Source organism: Geotrypetes seraphini, chromosome 10 (assembly GCF_902459505.1).
Source record: "Geotrypetes seraphini chromosome 10, aGeoSer1.1, whole genome shotgun sequence".
Taxonomy (NCBI): domain Eukaryota; kingdom Metazoa; phylum Chordata; class Amphibia; order Gymnophiona; family Dermophiidae; genus Geotrypetes; species Geotrypetes seraphini.
In genome coordinates this window covers 98653451-98671673 of record NC_047093.1, presented here as the reverse complement: position 1 = coordinate 98671673, position 18223 = coordinate 98653451, and the positions used below count along the sequence as shown (strand labels likewise).

General features: G+C 44.8%; 1 protein-coding gene across 1 annotated transcript in view; it reads left to right on the top strand.

The window, feature by feature from the left end:
• Positions 1–16134, top strand: part of AJM1 (apical junction component 1 homolog) — a 125306-nt gene extending 109172 nt beyond the window's left edge. The window contains exon 3 of the mRNA XM_033960270.1: positions 15926–16134. Coding sequence (XP_033816161.1) covers positions 15926–16119 — 194 coding nt within the window. The 3' untranslated portion in view covers positions 16120–16134. The remainder of the gene's footprint in view (positions 1–15925) is intronic.
• Positions 16135–18223: the final 2089 nt, after the last annotated feature.

Sequence of the window (18223 nt, the reverse complement as noted above, 5' to 3'; positions counted from 1 at the left end):
CCAAACCATAGCTGGATTAAGACAAGAGCTTTTAGCTAGTGAGAGCTTCATCTGAAGGGCAAAAAAATTTTCAGCAAGGCAATTTTAGACCAATAAATGAGACCTTTGCCTAGCCTCTATGTGGCTGTTCTTTAGATTAGCTTGTGGGCTCTGTGACTTAGAGGCAGTGTTATGCACTGCCATGCAAGAGACTCCAGCTTGAATTTCAAGCCCAGCTTCTGCCTCAGAATGCAGCAGAGGCACCATTCATAGCCTTAAGGGCAAAGAGATTCCGCCATCATCCTAGGGCTTGTGTACTAAAGATTTTCTCTCAATTTGTGTTCATGGGAAAATATTTCGTTCATTGGCTCTTAGGAACCAATATTCAAGGCAATTTAAGTGAGCAGGAGCCTCTACTACCTGCTTACATCATTCCCCCCTGTCTAAGTGGGGATATTCAGTGGTGCTTAACTGAAGAGTGCCACTGAATATCCCCAAAGACTGCCCAACCAAAAGGTGGGCAGATAGGGGGTAACACTTGTGAGGAGCCCGGGGTTATGCGGGTGCCAGCTCAAAAGCTGTCCTAAATTAGGCTGCTTACCTATACAGATGTTGGCATTGACTATGGTACTGGTACCTGCATAATTATTTTATCCTTATAAACCCTCCCAATCCTCCTTCCTGCTCCTACCCCCACCTCCCAATCTCCATCCTGCTCCTACCCTTCCTGCCCCCACCTCCCAGGATGCAATGCTCTGCCCTGTCTTCCTCAATAAGTCTCTTGTCTCCACACCCCTCCCAATATCTAGGTAAGCCCCCCGGCCTACCTTCTCCCTGGTGATCCAGCAGGGATCAATTGGGGCAGGAGTATATCCCCCTCACTACTTTCCTATGCAGCTCCTGTTCAAAATGGCTGCCTTGAGTGCTTGCAGCAGATTTTGGTAGAGAGACTGCAGCAGCCATTTTGAACAGGAGCTGTAAGGGGTAGGAGCAAATGGACTGTACTCTTGCTGCCACCAGCCCCCCCCTCCCTGAAATATCAGGGAGAGAGGTGAACTTCAGGTGACTGATCTATACATTGGGGTGGGGAAACAGGGGGGGGGTTGGTTCAGTGGTAGGGGCAGGGGGGCAGAGCATTACAGCCTGGAGATGGGGGAAGGAGAGGAGGAGCTTTTAGTGGGGCTGGGAGGGCTATCAGGAGGGTTAAATAGTTATGGAGCTGCCAACTTGATATTAATCTAGCACCCACATAAATCTTATGTAGCCCCGGATGAATATTGGAGGGCCCCCCCCACACACACATTTAGCCCCCAATATTCAATGTCAATGCCTGGACATGGCCCCACACTGAATATTGGGGACGAGAGGGGTGGTTTAGTGATCAGATCTGGGATGCACATATATTAGGCTCTGATGGGAGTCAGTTTGTGGTTCTTAGCCAAGGAATATCATTGCAATGATCAGGCAAGGTAGGAAGACTAACAGGGAAAATCCCCTGGTTCTGGCAAATAAGGGTTTATGACACCATAAACTAAGCAGAGGCTGTCAGCATGGCACACTGTTGTTCAGTTTAACTAGCTACAATTTTACTGTTCTGATCTCTGGTGATGTCTGTGTAGGCTTGATATTTCCAAAGCTTTTGGCCTATTTACCTTATTTTTCGCTCCATAAGATGCACTTTTTTTCCACCTAAAAGTGGGTGGAAATGTCGGTGCATCTTATGCAGTGAAGATGACCCCTGTACCTTTTTAAAAAATGCCTGCTCTTTTAAAACACCCCCGCCCCGTCCACGTAGTACCTTTCTAAACGCCCCTTAAGCCTGGTGGTCCAGCAGTGTATCAGCCGGCAGAAGGTGCTTCCTGCACTGCTGCCTGGGCCCGCGCCACTTTCTGAATGGCTGCCGTAGGTAGGGGGTGGATTGGGATACGCCACATGCTTTGTTGCTATTGTTGATTCCTGGTTGTTTTGTGTTGTGTTGTTCTTGCATTACTTTATAATAAAAACAGATTTGAACATAAAAAGGTGCGGGGGGATTTTAAAAAGTACTGGGGGGGAGGAGGAAAAAATTGTTAGTCAGCTGGGATGGATCCTTCATGTCCCTGCCTACCACTAGACCACCAGAGGTGAGGGAGGGGACAGGTTACAGGGCAGGACAGTGGGACAGGGTACAGAGTCTGGCAGGGAGGGGGGACAGGGTACAGACCTGGCAAGGAGTGTGGGGTTGGGTGAAGAGCCTGGTAAGGAATGTGGGGTTGGGTGCAGAGGCTGGCAGGGAGTGAGGTGGGATGGGTGCACAATTTGGTTCAGAATGTTTTTTTCTTGTTTTTCTCTAAATCTAAGGTGTTTCTTATGGTCAGGTGCGTCTTATAGTGTGAAAAATACGGTACATGTTACAGGAATAATATTGTTCTGATTAACAGTATAGACGGGAATACGTAGGTTAGCTGAACTGTTGGTAGCTTCACTGAACAACAAATATGCCATGCTGAGAGAGGCCAGTTCCAGCTGAGGTAGAAACCAAAAAGAAGAGGAGGAGGTAGAAAATGTAAGGCAAGAAAAGTCCTTCCATATAGAATTCAGCTGCTTCACAGTGAAAATGTGATAAGGAGGAAGGAAAAATTATGTTCTTACCTATTAATTTTCTTTCCCTTAGACGCAGCAGATGAATCCAGAGACCAATGGGATAGCACACATCTACCAGCAGGCGGAGATAGAGAAACTGATTAACAGGTGGTCCCATTGGCTGGCACTCCTCCTGTATCTCCAGTATAGCTCCTTGCCCAAGCTCCATAACCATCAATAGGCATAGCATGGAAAAAAAAAACTTCTTTCCCATAACAAATCTCAAAAGGCAATAATACAGAATACAACCCTCAATAATAACAAACTTCGAAAGTTGCAAAAGAAAAAACCGACAGACAATATCCAGAAAGGGTGGGGTTCTGGATTCATCTGCTGCGTCTAAGGGAAAGAAAATTAACAGGAAAGAACATAATTTTTTCTTCCCTAGCAACAGCAGCAGATGAATCCAGAGACCAATGGGATATAGCAAAGCGATCCTCAATCTGGGTGGGAAGCAAACGCCGCCTCAGCAACAACTGACGCACTAAACGCCATGCTGAGAGAAAGCACTCTCAGAAGACCAAGTAGCCGTGAGACCAAAACTCCTCCAAGGAAAAAATCTCTGGACTGAGTCCAAGAAGTAGCCACCACTCTGATGGAATGGTCATGAAGTTCTTTTGCCAACCGCTTCCCTGCCATCAAGCAAGCGTAAAGAATGTCCTCCTGGACCCATCGAGCAATGGAGGCTTTGGACGCCGCCATATGTTTAAGGCATCCCTTGAAGAATCCAAAAAGGTGATCTAAACAACTAAAAGTCATTAGAAACCTTGCTCGCGGAGAATGCTACGCACTTTCAAAAAATACAGTGAATAAAAGCACGTCTTCCCATTTCTCCTCCCAGGAAGAAGGAAGGAAAAGGGAGCGTGTCATAAAAGAAAGGATGACACCTCCTTAGAAAGAATTGTGGTACCGTCCGAACTGATACCCCAGATTTTGGAAATCAGAAATAGGAATCCCCGCTGAACAAGGCCTGCAACTCGAAAAACTGCAGAGCCGAAGCCATGGCCACAAGAAACCCCGTGTTCAACGGCACAAGGAGGAAATGAAGCCTTCGGTAAACTGCGAAGAAGTACCTGAAGATTGTACTCCGGACAGGGCTTTCTAAGAGGTGTACAAATATACCGTACACCGTTTAGGAACTGAACTACATGAAGCTGAGAAGTAATCGAAGAGCAATTTACCTAGCCCTTGTAACAAGCTAAGAATGACACTTGAAGCTGAAGGGAATTGAACGCTAAGCCCTCGGCAATACACCTGTGCCAAAAAGGAACTCTGGAAGGGTGCCGTGAGTTGCCGTATGTCGCCCCAGTCCGGAGACAAACCGAGACTGGGTGACCTAGCATAGGTAAGAGTCTCTCTGGTAAACCCATTGAGTGCTAACCCCAGAGTCCGATTAAACAAGCAGCTTCCTTCAAGGGAGTACAGCAGGAACATAGACATATAAATCTGCCCAAGCTTGTCCCAAAGCTGGTGAAACACATACAACTTGTCTGAACCGGAAAGGAGAGAAGTCCCGGCATACCCTGACCAAAGTCAGCTGGAAACAAACTACCGGAACGCTGCAGCTCTCCCGCCATCGCCGGAGACCCAAGCGCACGCCTAATTCTCGCTGACACGTGGTCGCTGCATCAATGCTCCTAGAAACATTCAAGCCCCGCAAAATTTACCCTGCCGCGGCTTGCATAGAAAGAAAATCAGACTCAGGGAATAACCAGAAGAACGGCCCACAGCAAACATGTCCCATCTCATGCACGCTGCTATAAACCGGCACCTGCACAATCAGCTGCACATGGCCATGACAAACACCGATGAAAGAGAGCCTCAGAATAAAACAGGACTACTGCTGCACTGAAACTCAACAATGAGAACAAGTGCGAGTATGAAATCGCACCGCTACTGCCGCGCTGTAACCAACAAGGAAACCAAGCGCGTGCATGCAAAGGGCGGGAAGTCCCGGCTCCCTCCACGGATTTCTAGTCATAAAACTTAGCCTCAATAAAATATCCATTCCTTAAATGTACGATGACCGAACCCACAGTACTAAGACTCCCAAACAGAACCTGAAGTTCAAACGACAGTAAAAACCAGACATACTCACAAGCTTGTTGTTAGGGCCGGTTGAAGCCAGTTAGAGCTAGTAGTGCAGCAAAAGCAGGGCGAAATGTAGTAACTGTGGTCTTTTTTTTTTTTTTTTACAGAGAAGGGAAAGAAGAAAAAAAAATTGAGACCCAGTCAGACCCTCTAGCAATGGAGGGAGGCGTGAGGCAGGGACCTGGGGGGGGGGGGGGCAGGTGTAACCCCTAAAGCCGGCACCGTTCAGCCGGACACCCCGTCTCACTGAAGAGAAAATCTCAACAGGAGAAATAGCATTGCCAGCTCACTGAAGAGAAACCTCAATAGGAGAAAATAATTTTCCAGTCACAGCCAGAATTCAGGAGCTAGTTGAATAGTGACCTTTTCCTGCTGGGAGATAGAGAATACTGGAGATACAGGAGGAGTGCCAGCCAATGGGACCACCTGATAATCAGTTTCTCTATCTCCACCTGCTGGTAGATGTGTGCTATCCCATTGGTCTCTGGATTCATCTGCTGCTGTTGCTAGGGAAATGCATTTTAAAATCAGTTCCATTGAGTGTGGAAAAATGTGATATTTAATAAAGAATCTGAGTAAACAAAGACAAAGTCAAAAATACCGTAATCCAAAGAGGTGGCTTCACCAGCTGTTCCATAAAGTAGTCTTTGATTTTCATCAAGGAATTTTATCTCTCTAGCATGCCCTGATGATACATTTATCTAGTTAATATCGGGGTAGTTGAAATCACCCATTATTACTGTGTTACTCAGTTTGCTAGCCTCCCTAATTTCTGATAACATTTCAGCATCTGTCCGTTCATCCTGGTCAGACGGACGGTAGTACACTCCTACCACTATCCTTTTCCCTTTTACACATGGAATTTCTATCCATAGGGGTTTCAAGGTATGTTTTTGCTCCTGTAGAATTTTTAGTCCATTCGATTCAAGGCACTACTTAACATATAATGCTACGTCTCCACCGATTTGATCCACCCTATCATTATGATATAACTTGTACCCTGGTATGGCAGTGTCCCATTGGTTATCTTCCTTCCACCAGGTTTCAGAGGTGCCTATTATAGATGGACCGTTCAGGTTTTTATATGCCATCATTTACTATGTTATTTATCTTTCATCTAGTGTGATATATTCTAACTCTCCCATCTTGTTTCTTAGGCTTCTGGCATATGCATACAGATATTTCAAACAATGCTTATCATATCACTTTATAATTTGCTCAGCAGTTGGCATGAATAATTTGCAACATTTAAAATCAGCCTGCTCTAAATTTAAGGAAACCTGTCCTACTGTGGCCTGTATTGCAATCTCACTATCAGGATGCTCTAGGCAGATAACAACACTTAAAAATTACAACTAAATTTCCTCTTCATTTTTACATGGGCAATGACTAGGGACTGGCATTGAATTTCTAGGTCTGTGGAGCCAGCTAATACACAGAGTCAACTAATAAAGCACAGTTAAATACCATAACAGGTGTTATCCGGGGACAGCAGGCAGATATTCTCACATATTGGTGACGTCATCTACGGAGCCCGTCAAGGACAGTTTGACAAGTCAACAGTCACAAAGTCTGAAAAACGTTGAGACTGCCCACACCACGCATGCACGAGTGCAGTCCCATCCGCTGAGGCGCAAGATACCTCAGTTCCATAAGCAAGCTAAGAAGCCAACCAGGGGAGGAGGGTGGGATGTGAGAATATCTGCTTGCTGTCCCCGGATAATACCTGTTATGGTAAGTAACTGTGCTTTATCTCAGGACAAGCAGGCAGCATATTCTCACTGATGGATGATCTCCAAGCTAACCAGAATGGTTTGGTGGGAGAGTTAGCCTTTTAGGAAAATAAATTTTGTAATACTGCTTGGCTGAAATGTACATAGGATTCCAGACAGTAATGAGAGGTGAAAGTATGAACCAAGGACCAAGTAGCAGCTTTGCAGATTTCATCAATAGGGGTAGAATGTAGAAAAACTGCTGAAGCTGCCATAGCTCGAACTTTATGGGCTATGACACAACACTTCAGGTGCAGCTCAGCCTGAGCATAACAAAATGAGATGCAAGCAGCCAACCAACTGGAAATCATCCTTTTGGAAACAGGATGCCCCAACTTGTTAGGATCAAATGAGACAAAAAGTTTGGGAGATGATCTATGTGATTTAGTCCGTTTCAAATAGTAGGCCATTGAGCATTTGCAGTCCAGAGTATGAAGAGCTGTTTCTCCAGTCTTTATCTGCCATCATCTACTATGTTACTACGTTTTTACTATGATTGAGATGGAACTCAGTGACAACTTTCGGCAAGAACTTTGGATGAGTGCGGAGCACCACCTTGTCATTTTGGAATAATTGGATACGCCACCAATGCTTGAAGTTCACTGACTCTGCGAGCAGAAGTTAGAGAAATGAGAAAAACTACTTTCCATATAAGATATTTGAGATGGGCTGAAGACATTGGTTAAAATGGAGGCTTAATCAGTCTAGCAAGTAACACATTAAGATCCCAAACTACTGGAGGTGGTTTGAGAGGTGATTTGACATTGAAATGTCCTTTCATGAATCTGGAAACCATCGGATGATCATCGAGAGGTTTTCTATCCATAGGTTGATGAAAAGCAGCGATTCCACTGAGATGGACTCTAATTGAAATAGACTTGAGGCCAGAATGTGACAAATGCAGAAGGTAATCCAAAACTGAAGAGAGAGAGGTGGATTTTGGTTCCTGATGATGAAGAATGCACCAGGCAGAAAACTAGGACCATTTTTGAGTATAACACTGCCGTGTAGCTGGTTTTCTGGAAGCATCCAAGATGTCTGACAGAGAAAGCACAGTTACTTACCGTAACAGTTGTTATCCAGAGTCAGCAGGCAGATATTCTCAACATGTGGGTGACGTCATCCACGGAGCCCCGTAGTGGACAGCCTCGCAAGCAGACTTGCTTGTAGAACTTCAAAGAGTTTGCGAGTGCTGCACCACGTATACGCGAGTGCCTTCCCACCGAACTAGGTCGTGCGTCTCCTCTGAGGTACCTCAGTTCAGATAGTTAGCTAAGAAGCCAACCAGGGGAGGTGGGTGGGTTGTGAGAATATCTGCCTGCTGTCCCTGGATAACAACTGTTACGGTAAGTAACTGTGCTTTATCCCAGGACAAGCAGGCAGCATATTCTCAACATGTGGGTGACCTCCAAGTTAGCTAGAATGGGATGGTGGGAGAGTGGGCAATTTAGGAGAATAAATGTTGTAAAACTGACTGGCCAAAATGGCCGTCCCATTTGGAAAAAGTATCCAGACAATAATGAAAGGTGAATGTATGAACCGAGGACCAAGTGGCAGCCTTGCAGATTTCCTCAATAGGAGTTGATCTGAGGAAAGCTACAGTCGCTGCCATTGCTCTAACTTTATGGCCCATGACTCAACCCTGCAGAGGGAGACCAGCCTCAGCATAGCAGAAGACGCTCTGCTTTGTGACATAGGTGGAGTTAGAGAGTGCTTACGTTTGAGAAGCCTCGATGGAGAAGTCCCCAGAGTATGAGGAATTGAATGCCTCGACTCATGCCTTGAAGAAACAAGTGAAGGAAGTTCCTTCGTAACTGGTCTCGAAAGAGGAGTCCTGGACCTGGACAAGTCTCGAGATGCAGAAGCACGAGGCTTGGGTGTTAGAAGGGGTCTCGATGGGCCTCGACGATCGAGGCATAGGAGACTCTGCACTCTTCTGAAGAGACTCTTTAGACTTTTTTGAAGCAAGGTGCCTCAAGGACGAGGGGTGCTTTGAGTGAGGCCTCGAACGAGGCTTGTCCCCCACGTCTCGAACAGGGTGAGTAGCTGGAAACTCAGACCTGGAAGGATGAGGTGAGGAGTCACTGAAGGACAATGGTCGAGACCGATGAGGTTTTCTCGAGGTGCCTCGATAGAATGCTCAGGCTGGCTCGCAGTAAGCAGGGTCGAGGCAGGAGCGAGCTGGGCCAAGACCGAGGTAATCTATGTGGTCAATATGGCTTTCAGCATGTCCTCAAAAACCGAGACCAATGGATCTGGTCTAGATGGTGCAGCAGTGCGCTCCATTGAGGGCGACCTCGAAGATGAGTATTCCTTATGTTTGGAAGCACGCTTGGAAGAAGGACTCGTAGAGGCCAGCACGACTGCACTCGTTGCCTGGATTGCCTGAGACTCAGCTGGAGGCTTCTTAGGTAGCGTACCTGTGGAGGGAAGAGGAGACTTGCCTGAGGACGGGACCTTAAGAGGTGCAGCAGACGAGGCCTTCGAGGTCAAGGGTGACTTGTTCGAGGTTGAGGTCTTGGAAGACGAGGCCGCCACGGGGGTCGAGGCTGAAGTCTTTTCCGCAGACTGCTTCATAAGGCCAAAGAGCTCCAAGATTTTGGCACAACATCTGCGTAGGGCTCATTTCTGAAGAGTAGCACAGCGTGGGCAGGACTCAGGACAATGTTTGGGTCCTAGGCACTTTATACATCAACGATGGGGGGGTCAGTTAAGGAAATAGCCCAGCCACACTGGCTACACTTTTTAAACCAGATCGGGACATAGAAAAAAATACAGCCGCAGTCAAACGAGGTCCGGCGGCAGGGCCTAAGCCCAAGACCCGCCGGACAAAAAAACGAGGAAAATGAAAGGGTTTTTTGTTTTTTTTTGAAAAGGAGAAGCGTTGCACAGCGACTTGGTGAAATGAATGATAAAGAAAGCCGCGTGCAAGAAGGAAAACTTTAAACGACAGAGCTGGAACACAGGGCTTCTTGACTCCGCGGAAAACTAAGAACTGAGGTATCTCAGAGGAGACCAAGACCTAGTTCGGCAAGCAGGCATTCGTGCATGCGCGGTGCAGCACTCGCGAACTCTTTGAAGTTCTACAAGCAAGTCTGCTTGCGAGGCTGTCCGCTACGGGGCTCCGTGGATGACATCACCCACATGTTGAGAATATGCTGCCTGCTTGTCCTGGGATATGGTAGGTCAGTTGAAGTCAGCCCGAGAGATACTAAGGTGTCAGATGCAAAGACTGCAGGTTGGGATGTAGAAGAGAACCGTGACTGCGTAAGAAGAGACGGAAAAATTGGCAGAGATATTGGCTCCTTGATGCTGAGTTGAAGTAGAAGGGAGAACCATGGTTGTCTGGGCCACCGAGGAGCTATCAGACTCATGGTGGAAGACTCGTGTTTGAACTTGACAAGCATTTTGAGAAGAGGAAAAGATGGAAACACATAAAGGAACTTTTTCGTCCAATCCAGGAGAAAAGCATCCGCTTCCAGGCGATGAGGAGAAAACAGGCTGGAACAGAATTGGAGCAACTTGTTGCTGTGGGGAGATGCAAAGAGGTCTACATGAGGTGTCCCCCATTGAGAGAAGACAGAATGGAGAGCTACTCAGTTCAGCGTCCAGTCATGAGGTTGAAGAATGTGGCTTAGTTTGTCCACTAATGAATTTTGTTCCCCTTGAATGTAAACAGCCTTTGGTGCGCAGAAACTAACTTCTTCGCTCCGTGGAAAACGAAGAACTGAGGTATCTCACGCCACTGCAGGTAGGAAGACACTCGCACATTGCAGTGCAAGCAGTCATGATGTTTTTAAATGTAAATAGCCTTGAATGTAAACAGTTGTGAAGAATTGCCCAATTCCAAATCTTTTGAGCTTCTTGGCAGAGAAGAGATCCTGTTCCTCCCTGATAGTTCACATAGTACATGGCTACTTGATTGTCTATACGGAGAAGAACTTTATCTTGTAGAAGATGCTGAAAAGCCTTGAGGGCATTGAAAATCGCTCTGAATTCCAACAGATTTATATGATGGTGGTGATCTCTGGTGGACCAAAGGTCATTGACAGAAAAAATTTAAGAAATTCAGAAAAAACTCCGCTGAAAAGAAGGAAATGAAAATAAATAAAAACCAAAAATGAAATACAGTGGAACCTTGATTTACCAGCATAATTCGTTCCAGAAGCATGCTCATAAACCAAACTGCTTGTAAATCAAAGCGAATTTCCCCATAGGAAGTAAGGGAAAGTCGATTGGTTCTACCTCTCTTCCTTCCATCCACCGGCGCTGCTCCATCCCATCTCAACACATCCCCAAAAGACCTCCCCACCCCCGAAGCCACTGGTGCACTGCCACATCCCGCCCCCCCTCCCACGAGCTGGCATCGCCCCCCTACCCGCAAACGCCCCCCCCTCGCGAACCAGCATCCCCGCCCGCCCAAACTGAAGGCTTACACCCAATCTGGCACCGGCACGCAGCACCAACCCACAGGAGGTGCCGGTGCCCGAAGATTCTGCCTCTTCCCAGACTGGGCCTTGAGCATCTCATGGCGTGCTCATGGCCTTATGGCTCTCGTTCTCTCTGAGAATCTCCCCAAGGTGGACCCTAGAATCCGGTAACTGTGGTTCCGGTTATTCTTCCCAATGTGACTCACTTTGCATTTGTCCACATTAAATTTCATCTGCCACTTGGACACCCAGTCTTCCAATTTCCTAAGGTCCACCTGCAAATTTTCACAATACGCATGCGTTTTAACGACTTTGAACAGCTTAGTGTTATCTGCAAATTGAATCACCTCACTCGTCGTTCCAATTTCCAGATCATTTATAAATGGTACCAGTACAGACCCCTGCGGCACTCCACTGTTTACTCTCCTCCATTGAGAGAAATGGCCATTTAACCCTACCCTCTGTTTTCTATCCAATAACCAATTCCTAATCCACAACTGAACTTCGCCACCTATCCCATGACTCATTAATTTTCTCAGAAGCCTCTCGTGAGGAACTTTATCAAAAGTTTTCTGAAAATCTAGATACATTATATCAATCGGCTCACCTTTATCCACATTTTTATTCACACCTTCAAAGAAGTCAAGCAAATTTGTGAGCAAGATCTCCCTTGGCTGAACCCATGCTGACTCCGTCTCATTAAATCATGTTTGTCTACGTGTTCCACAATTTTATTTTTTAGAATCGTTTCTACCATTCTGCCCGACACTGAAGTGAGGCTTACCAGTGTGTAATTTCCCAGATCTCCCCTGGAGCCCTTTTTAAAAATCAGTGTAACATTGGCCACCCTCCAATCGTCAGGTACTAGAGACGATTTTAGTGACAGGTTACAAATCATATGCTCCACAGGCAGGAATGCACATGAGTGAATTCTAGTTCGGGCACACACTTATACAATAAGTTACAAGCATATTTCCATCATTTAGGAGCGAACTGTTATAACAGCTGAATGGCTGGCGTTAGCTGCTCAAGCTTAACAGTACACACACTTATATAGCAGTTACTTACCTGTAACAGGTGTTATCCAAGGATAGCAGGAAGATATTCTCAGATGTGGGTGATGTCATTCATGAAGCCTGGTACGTACAGTATTAAAGTGTATTGTCACTTAAAATTTTTTTTTTAAATCTTGAGACTGCCTTTCTGCACATGTACCGGTGCCTTCCCACCTGACATCGGCTCTTGGGACCATCAGTTCAGTAAAAAAGCTAAGAAGCCAACTAGGGGAAGTAGAAGGGTTACGAGAATATCTTCCTGCTGTCTTTGGATAACATCTGTCACAGGTAAGCAACTATGCTTTAACCGAGGACAAGCAGGCACTATAGTCTCACATTTGAGACGTCCTAGCTGCCAGGACCATGCCTCTGAGAAGAGGGTTATTGATAACTACCATGAGCCTAGCGAACCCAAAAAGGGTTGGAGGAAAGTTGGCATCTAAGTGGAGAATAAATTCTGAATAACTGCTTGGCTGAACTGACTATTCCACCTGAAATGATTCTCTAAACAGTAGTGGGATTTGAAGGTATGAACTGTGGACAAAGTGGCTGTTTTACAGATGTCCTCAATGGGAGTGAATGTAGATGGACCACTGAAGTCGCTAGCGTCTACTGCCTAACAGAGCCCTGAAGAAACAGGGTGTCATACTGTGAAACGATGGCCACCGTTGGCTGAAAATGAAAACAGGCTAAAGCAAGTTAAATGGCAAAGCATCGAGAAAACTGATCCTGAATGGAACTTCATTAAGATAAGCACTTTTCTATTGTTGTTACATGATAAAGTGTTTAAGATTTAAAGGAGGATTTTTACGGCCAGTGATTGAAGTGTGCAGGGGAGCCAGTGTATTTTTCACATCTCCCTCCCATATAGCCCTAGGGCATTGTTGATCCATGTGGCTTCTGAGGCCTTTTCCTCCTTGAAAAAAGAGAAAAACAGAGAGAAAAAAAGAAGAAAATAAAAAAATATATAGAAGAAATGTTTATTTTAGTTGGGAAACTGTAAGGTTTTAAACTCAGCACTTTAAACTGGAGTGTGGATCTCCCATAAGAGCCATAGAAGACACATGTTGCTTTTGAGCAACAATGCCAAATAAAGGGTTAAGGGGGGTTCCCTTTGGCTTTAGAAAATATTTTAGACATCTCTCTTGCTCTATGTCTTAGTTTTTGGTCTGATATTTATTTGGATTGTCCCTCCTTATTTGATTTTCACTGACACACATGGAAATCTGTGGTCACTCGTCAACCTAGTTGCCCAATTGATCACCTCTACCACATACATCAAATACCACCATTCATAGGTGTTGGAACAGGGGAGGCCACAGGGGCCATGATTTCTCCAAAAACTGGTACCCACCCACCCATCCACCCCTGACTTAAAATGATCAGGCAACCACCGCCACGCAGCTCCAAGAAGCAGGCCTGCCCCCGGAAGTAGAATGAAGACTTCTGGGGGCAGGCCTTCTTGATGATGCGCAGCAGCTGCCCAATCATTTAAAATTGAAGCTGCTGCACGATTTCACCGGGGCTAGGGCGGAGCGCCTTGGCCCCCTCAAACAAGACAGCATTCCACTGCCCCTGCCACCATTTAGGAATGATCTTCACTCACTAGAGCATGAATTCATCCATTTCTCTTTCAGCCTCATAGATTTCTCAGTTTTCTTGAATGCTGATATCACAATTATTCTATACTGTATTTCCTTTTTTACTCCTCCTTAAGTGAAATGTGGCCATCTTTGCTCTTTGCAAAGTTCCTATTCTCAGGATTTCCACTTGCAAAAATTATCAACATAAATTGACTGTTCATGGTTCCTGAATACTGGAGCTGGCCATCCCCGACTTAAGGAGACAAGACAGCTCAATTTCTCTTGATTTTTTTTCCCCATTATACAGCATTCTGGAATTTCTAATTTTGTACATCAATGAAGGTACAGTTTAGTCAAAGAACATGTTTCATGCTGTCATGCTCATTCATTTTCACTGCAAGAAAGACTTTATGATTACAGGTTGTGTGCCCAGCTGACAATGTGTTCCTTGTTCAGCCCTTAAACATAGAAGTATTGCACTCTATGGGGCATCTCTTCTTAAGCTTTAGGATAAAACGTTGATTTTTATTTTAAGGGGACAATGCAGCTGTTATAGACAAGGTGAAAACTGCAAATCACTAGTCATGCTGTGATATCTAGACATGGCTTTCGTTACTGGTTGTTGTGAAGATGCTTTTTCTAGATTTAACTTTTTAGACTTGTGAAACATTTATAGCTTGTTGAGGGGAAAAAGATGAATGAGATTTTTTTTTTAAACTTACGGAGATAAAATAAACCTAATGTGCTACGAGTCTTTCCCTTATACCCACATCAGAGAAACCCCATAGCACATCTGTTTCAAAATATTGTCTTGTCCATCCAGCAAATGTACAGTGCCTGAGAAGAGACTGGTGGCGAAAAGGCAACACAGTTTTAAATTATTTCCAAAGCAGTACCTGCCAGTTTCTCCCAGGACAGCCAGCTGATCCAGCTACCAGCTTTTCCTTTATATGAAAGAGATAGATGTTAATAATTGACCAAAAAAAAAAGCCACATGCAACTTTTTACCTCTCTGCATATTCTCACTTTGATTCAATTCAATAGAGTAGTGTTTCTGAAACCAGTCTGGTTTTCAGGAAATCTGTAATGAATGTATATGAGATGGGTCTGCATACAGTGAAGGCAATATTTGCTAATCTATTGTTTACCTATTTGTTTTGGATATCCTGAAAATCAGACAGGTTGGGGGGAGGGGGGTTGTACTCTAGGACCGACTTAAGGAACACTGCAATAAATAATTTAAGAACTCTCCTTTTATGGTTGTCGTATGGCTTCAGGCTACTAGAGATATGCTGATGTTGGTTTATGTTTTCTTAACAATTGTTCTGCATGCAAGGACTCACAAATCATGGTTCCTAAGATCTCAGAATGCAGTAGGACAAAACCTCCTGAACTGTCTCTAGCTGTCCCTGGTAGCTTAGCATTTGGGTGATATAGAGTAACCTAAGCAGTTTGTTTGCTTCTCATTGTCCGACCATGAGCAAATCACTGTACTTGAATTTAGATTGTAAGTTTTTTGCAGGAGGGACACTGTAAACATGTAAATGATCTTGTACAGAGATGTGTATGCTGATGGCATAATATTAACTAATAAATAGTATTATTATTAACAAACTGAAGTTTAGTAGTTGCCTTATCTCAGCATAACATTGTGTTGTTCTGGGCTTAAGCTGGAAGTTAGCCTAACTGAGGATTCAGAGCCTACCCAGAGAGTTAAAGGCCTCTGGGAGATACTGCAAGCAATTTTGATCCCCCCCCCCCCCAGTCTGATGTGCAATATATCAAATTTGAATAAACTTGAAACTTAAAGGTTCTAGACTTTTAAAAAAACTAACTTTGTTCAGATGGGGGATTACATCAAGGAACTGTCTAGATGGGAACATCTGGAAGAAGTAGGAAAGCAGTGGGCAAAACTAAAAGGAGCTATTGTAAGCATTTTGTAAGGAAAGTAAATAAAAGTAAGAAAAAAAAAAAAGAGGTTAACTTTCATAAACTACAAAAGATCGCAAAAAGGAAGACAGGTAAAAATATCAGGAAAAATTAAGGGAAGCTGGTGGTGTATATTACATTACAATTTACTTATATATCACTGGACTGTGAAGTTCTATGCGATTTACAAAAGAAAATGAACAAGTATTTGGTGAACAAATATGTTTTCAGATGCCTCCTAAAATCCAGGTAGGTATTTGAAGACATAAGCAAAGATATAAATGGAAGAAAAAAATAGCCAACACAGTAAACCTGGAGGAGAAGACATTTTTTAGGTATATTAGTGATAGAAAGAAGTGCGAAACTGGCACTGTGAGACTCGAAAGTGAAGCGGAGAAATATGTAGAAGCTGATAAAGATAAGGCTGAATTGCTTAACATTTTTTTTTTCTGCTGTGTTCACAGCTGACGTACCAGGATCAGGACCGCAGAAGACAAACGCAAATAGTGATAGAGGTGTGGTAGACCTGATCGATTTTCAGAGGACTGTGTTCGTGAGGAGCACAGTGATCCAGGCTCTCGAGAAAAGAGCTCTCCCTTTGATGTTACCAGCTAGGAAGTCCCTCTGTTCTACTGACAGCAGTAACCTGGCTCACTGATGATTATCCCTACATAAGCACCAGTCTCATCTAAATAAATATAGAACTAGGTAACTCTGAAGTAAGGATGGACTAGGGGGGAATCAATGGAAGATCACTGTAATTAAATGAGAAGGGGAATTAGCTGAAGGTGTGAGATGAAGGCTCAATAGGGGGCCTTAAACAACCTGGGTCAATCAGAGCCTTAGGCCCCTCCCCGGTGCATCTCATGATGCACCGGGGAGGGGAAGACCAGCCATTTTAAAGAAGCGGGCCTGCTGGCTGGAGGGAGTAGGCATCCTTCTAGCCAGCCATCATTTATAAGGAAAGGGGGAGGGGAGGGGGTGTCAGGGGAGTTGTGTGGGGATGTGGGCATCTCTCCCACTGTTGGGGGGTGTCCTAGGAGGCGTGCTTGATGGCAGGAGGGAGTGGGCATCTCTTCCACTGCAGGGGGAGAGTTAGCAGTGTTGGGTGATTGTGCAATGCAGCAGGAAAGAGTGGGCATCTTCAATTAGAGTTTTTAATTTTTTTTTAATTTGAGTGGGGCGGGTCTGAGCTATCAAACCTTACTTTCCTGTCAGTGCCTCAGCCAATCAGCACTCAGGCACTGATCAGAAAGTAAAGCAATGACAGCTCAGACCTGTCGGCAAATTTTGGCTGCAACTGTGGCACAACGAAGTTAGAGAATCACTCGACGATTAAGCACAGTTACTTACTGTTAATAGGTGTTATCCAGGGACAGCAGGCAGATATTCTCACACATGGGTGGTGTCACCGGCGGAGCCTCGTTACAGACACTTAAAAGTGCATCGCCACTTTAAGTCTTTAGAAAGTTCACGAGAGCCCAGACTGCACATGCGCGAGTGCCTTCCCGCAGAACGTAGGTGCGCAGTCCCTAAGTTCAGATAAGCCAGCTAAGAAGCCAACCAGGGGAGGTGAGTGGGTTGTGAGAATATCTGCCTGCTGTCCCTGAATAACACCTGTTACGGTAAGTAACTGTGCTTTATCCAGCAACATACAGAAAGTGAAAAACTATCAAACTATCAACTGCAAGAGAGAATATTTTGGACCAACTATTTTGAGTCCCTCGGTATTATAAAGAATGATTCTTTATGGAAAACTTGTGCCTTAAGTATCCGGTGGTCGCGTCCGCAACCGCCTTCAGCTCTCACCCCCTCCAGCACCGGACACACACACAAACTGCACTGCCTCCAATGATTACCTTACATTCTGGAACATTGCCCACCTCACTGCTGTAACCTCAAGCAAGCACTTTCCTGCATCTATACGTGATTGTGAGGTGGAGTGGAGAAAACAATCGCGAAAAGACATAGGAAAGCGCTTGCATGAGGTTACAGCAGTGAGGCGAGCAATGTTCCAGAACACAGCCGCTGGACACGACCACCAAACACTTAAGGTACAGGTTTTCCATAAAAAAACATTCTTTATAATACCAAGGGCCTCAAAATAGTACCTGGTGGGCTGCATGTGGCCCCTGGGCTGTGAGTTTATACTCTCTACTAACTTTTGACCCAGGCGGAAAATCTCTTTGTTCTCTTTCCTTATGCTAAAAGGGTGTATTGTAAAAAGGTTTCTGGATAAAATTTTATCTTACCAGGCCAGTACGTGGAACAACACCTTAAGTGGTCTATTTGTGAATTCACTATCATATCAAATGTATAGGAAATCTGTGAAATCTTATCTGTATAATAAATTTATTTAAGAAATCTCAGCCATACAAATAATATAATTTGGAATATATTTGTTTTGATAAATCTGTTTAAGAATTTCAGCCATGCAACTAATGTAATCCGATATGTAATTGATCTGCATCTGGCAGATCCTCTTGCTGTAAACCGCTCTGGCTGTCAAGGTATAGTGGGTCATATATAAATTTGAATTTGAAAAAGAGAGGAGATACCGGAGCATGGGGGAGGGGGAGGGGAAGGTGGAAGAGAAGTTGGGGAGAAAGATGCCAGGGCATGGAGACAGAAGCCAGACAATCAGGGAGGGAAGGAAAAGAGATGCCAGTTCATGTAGGGAGATGAAGAGATGGAAGGAGAAGAGAGGAGAGAGATCCCAGGGCATGGAGGAAGGAAAGCAGATGTCAGACCATGGGGTGAGT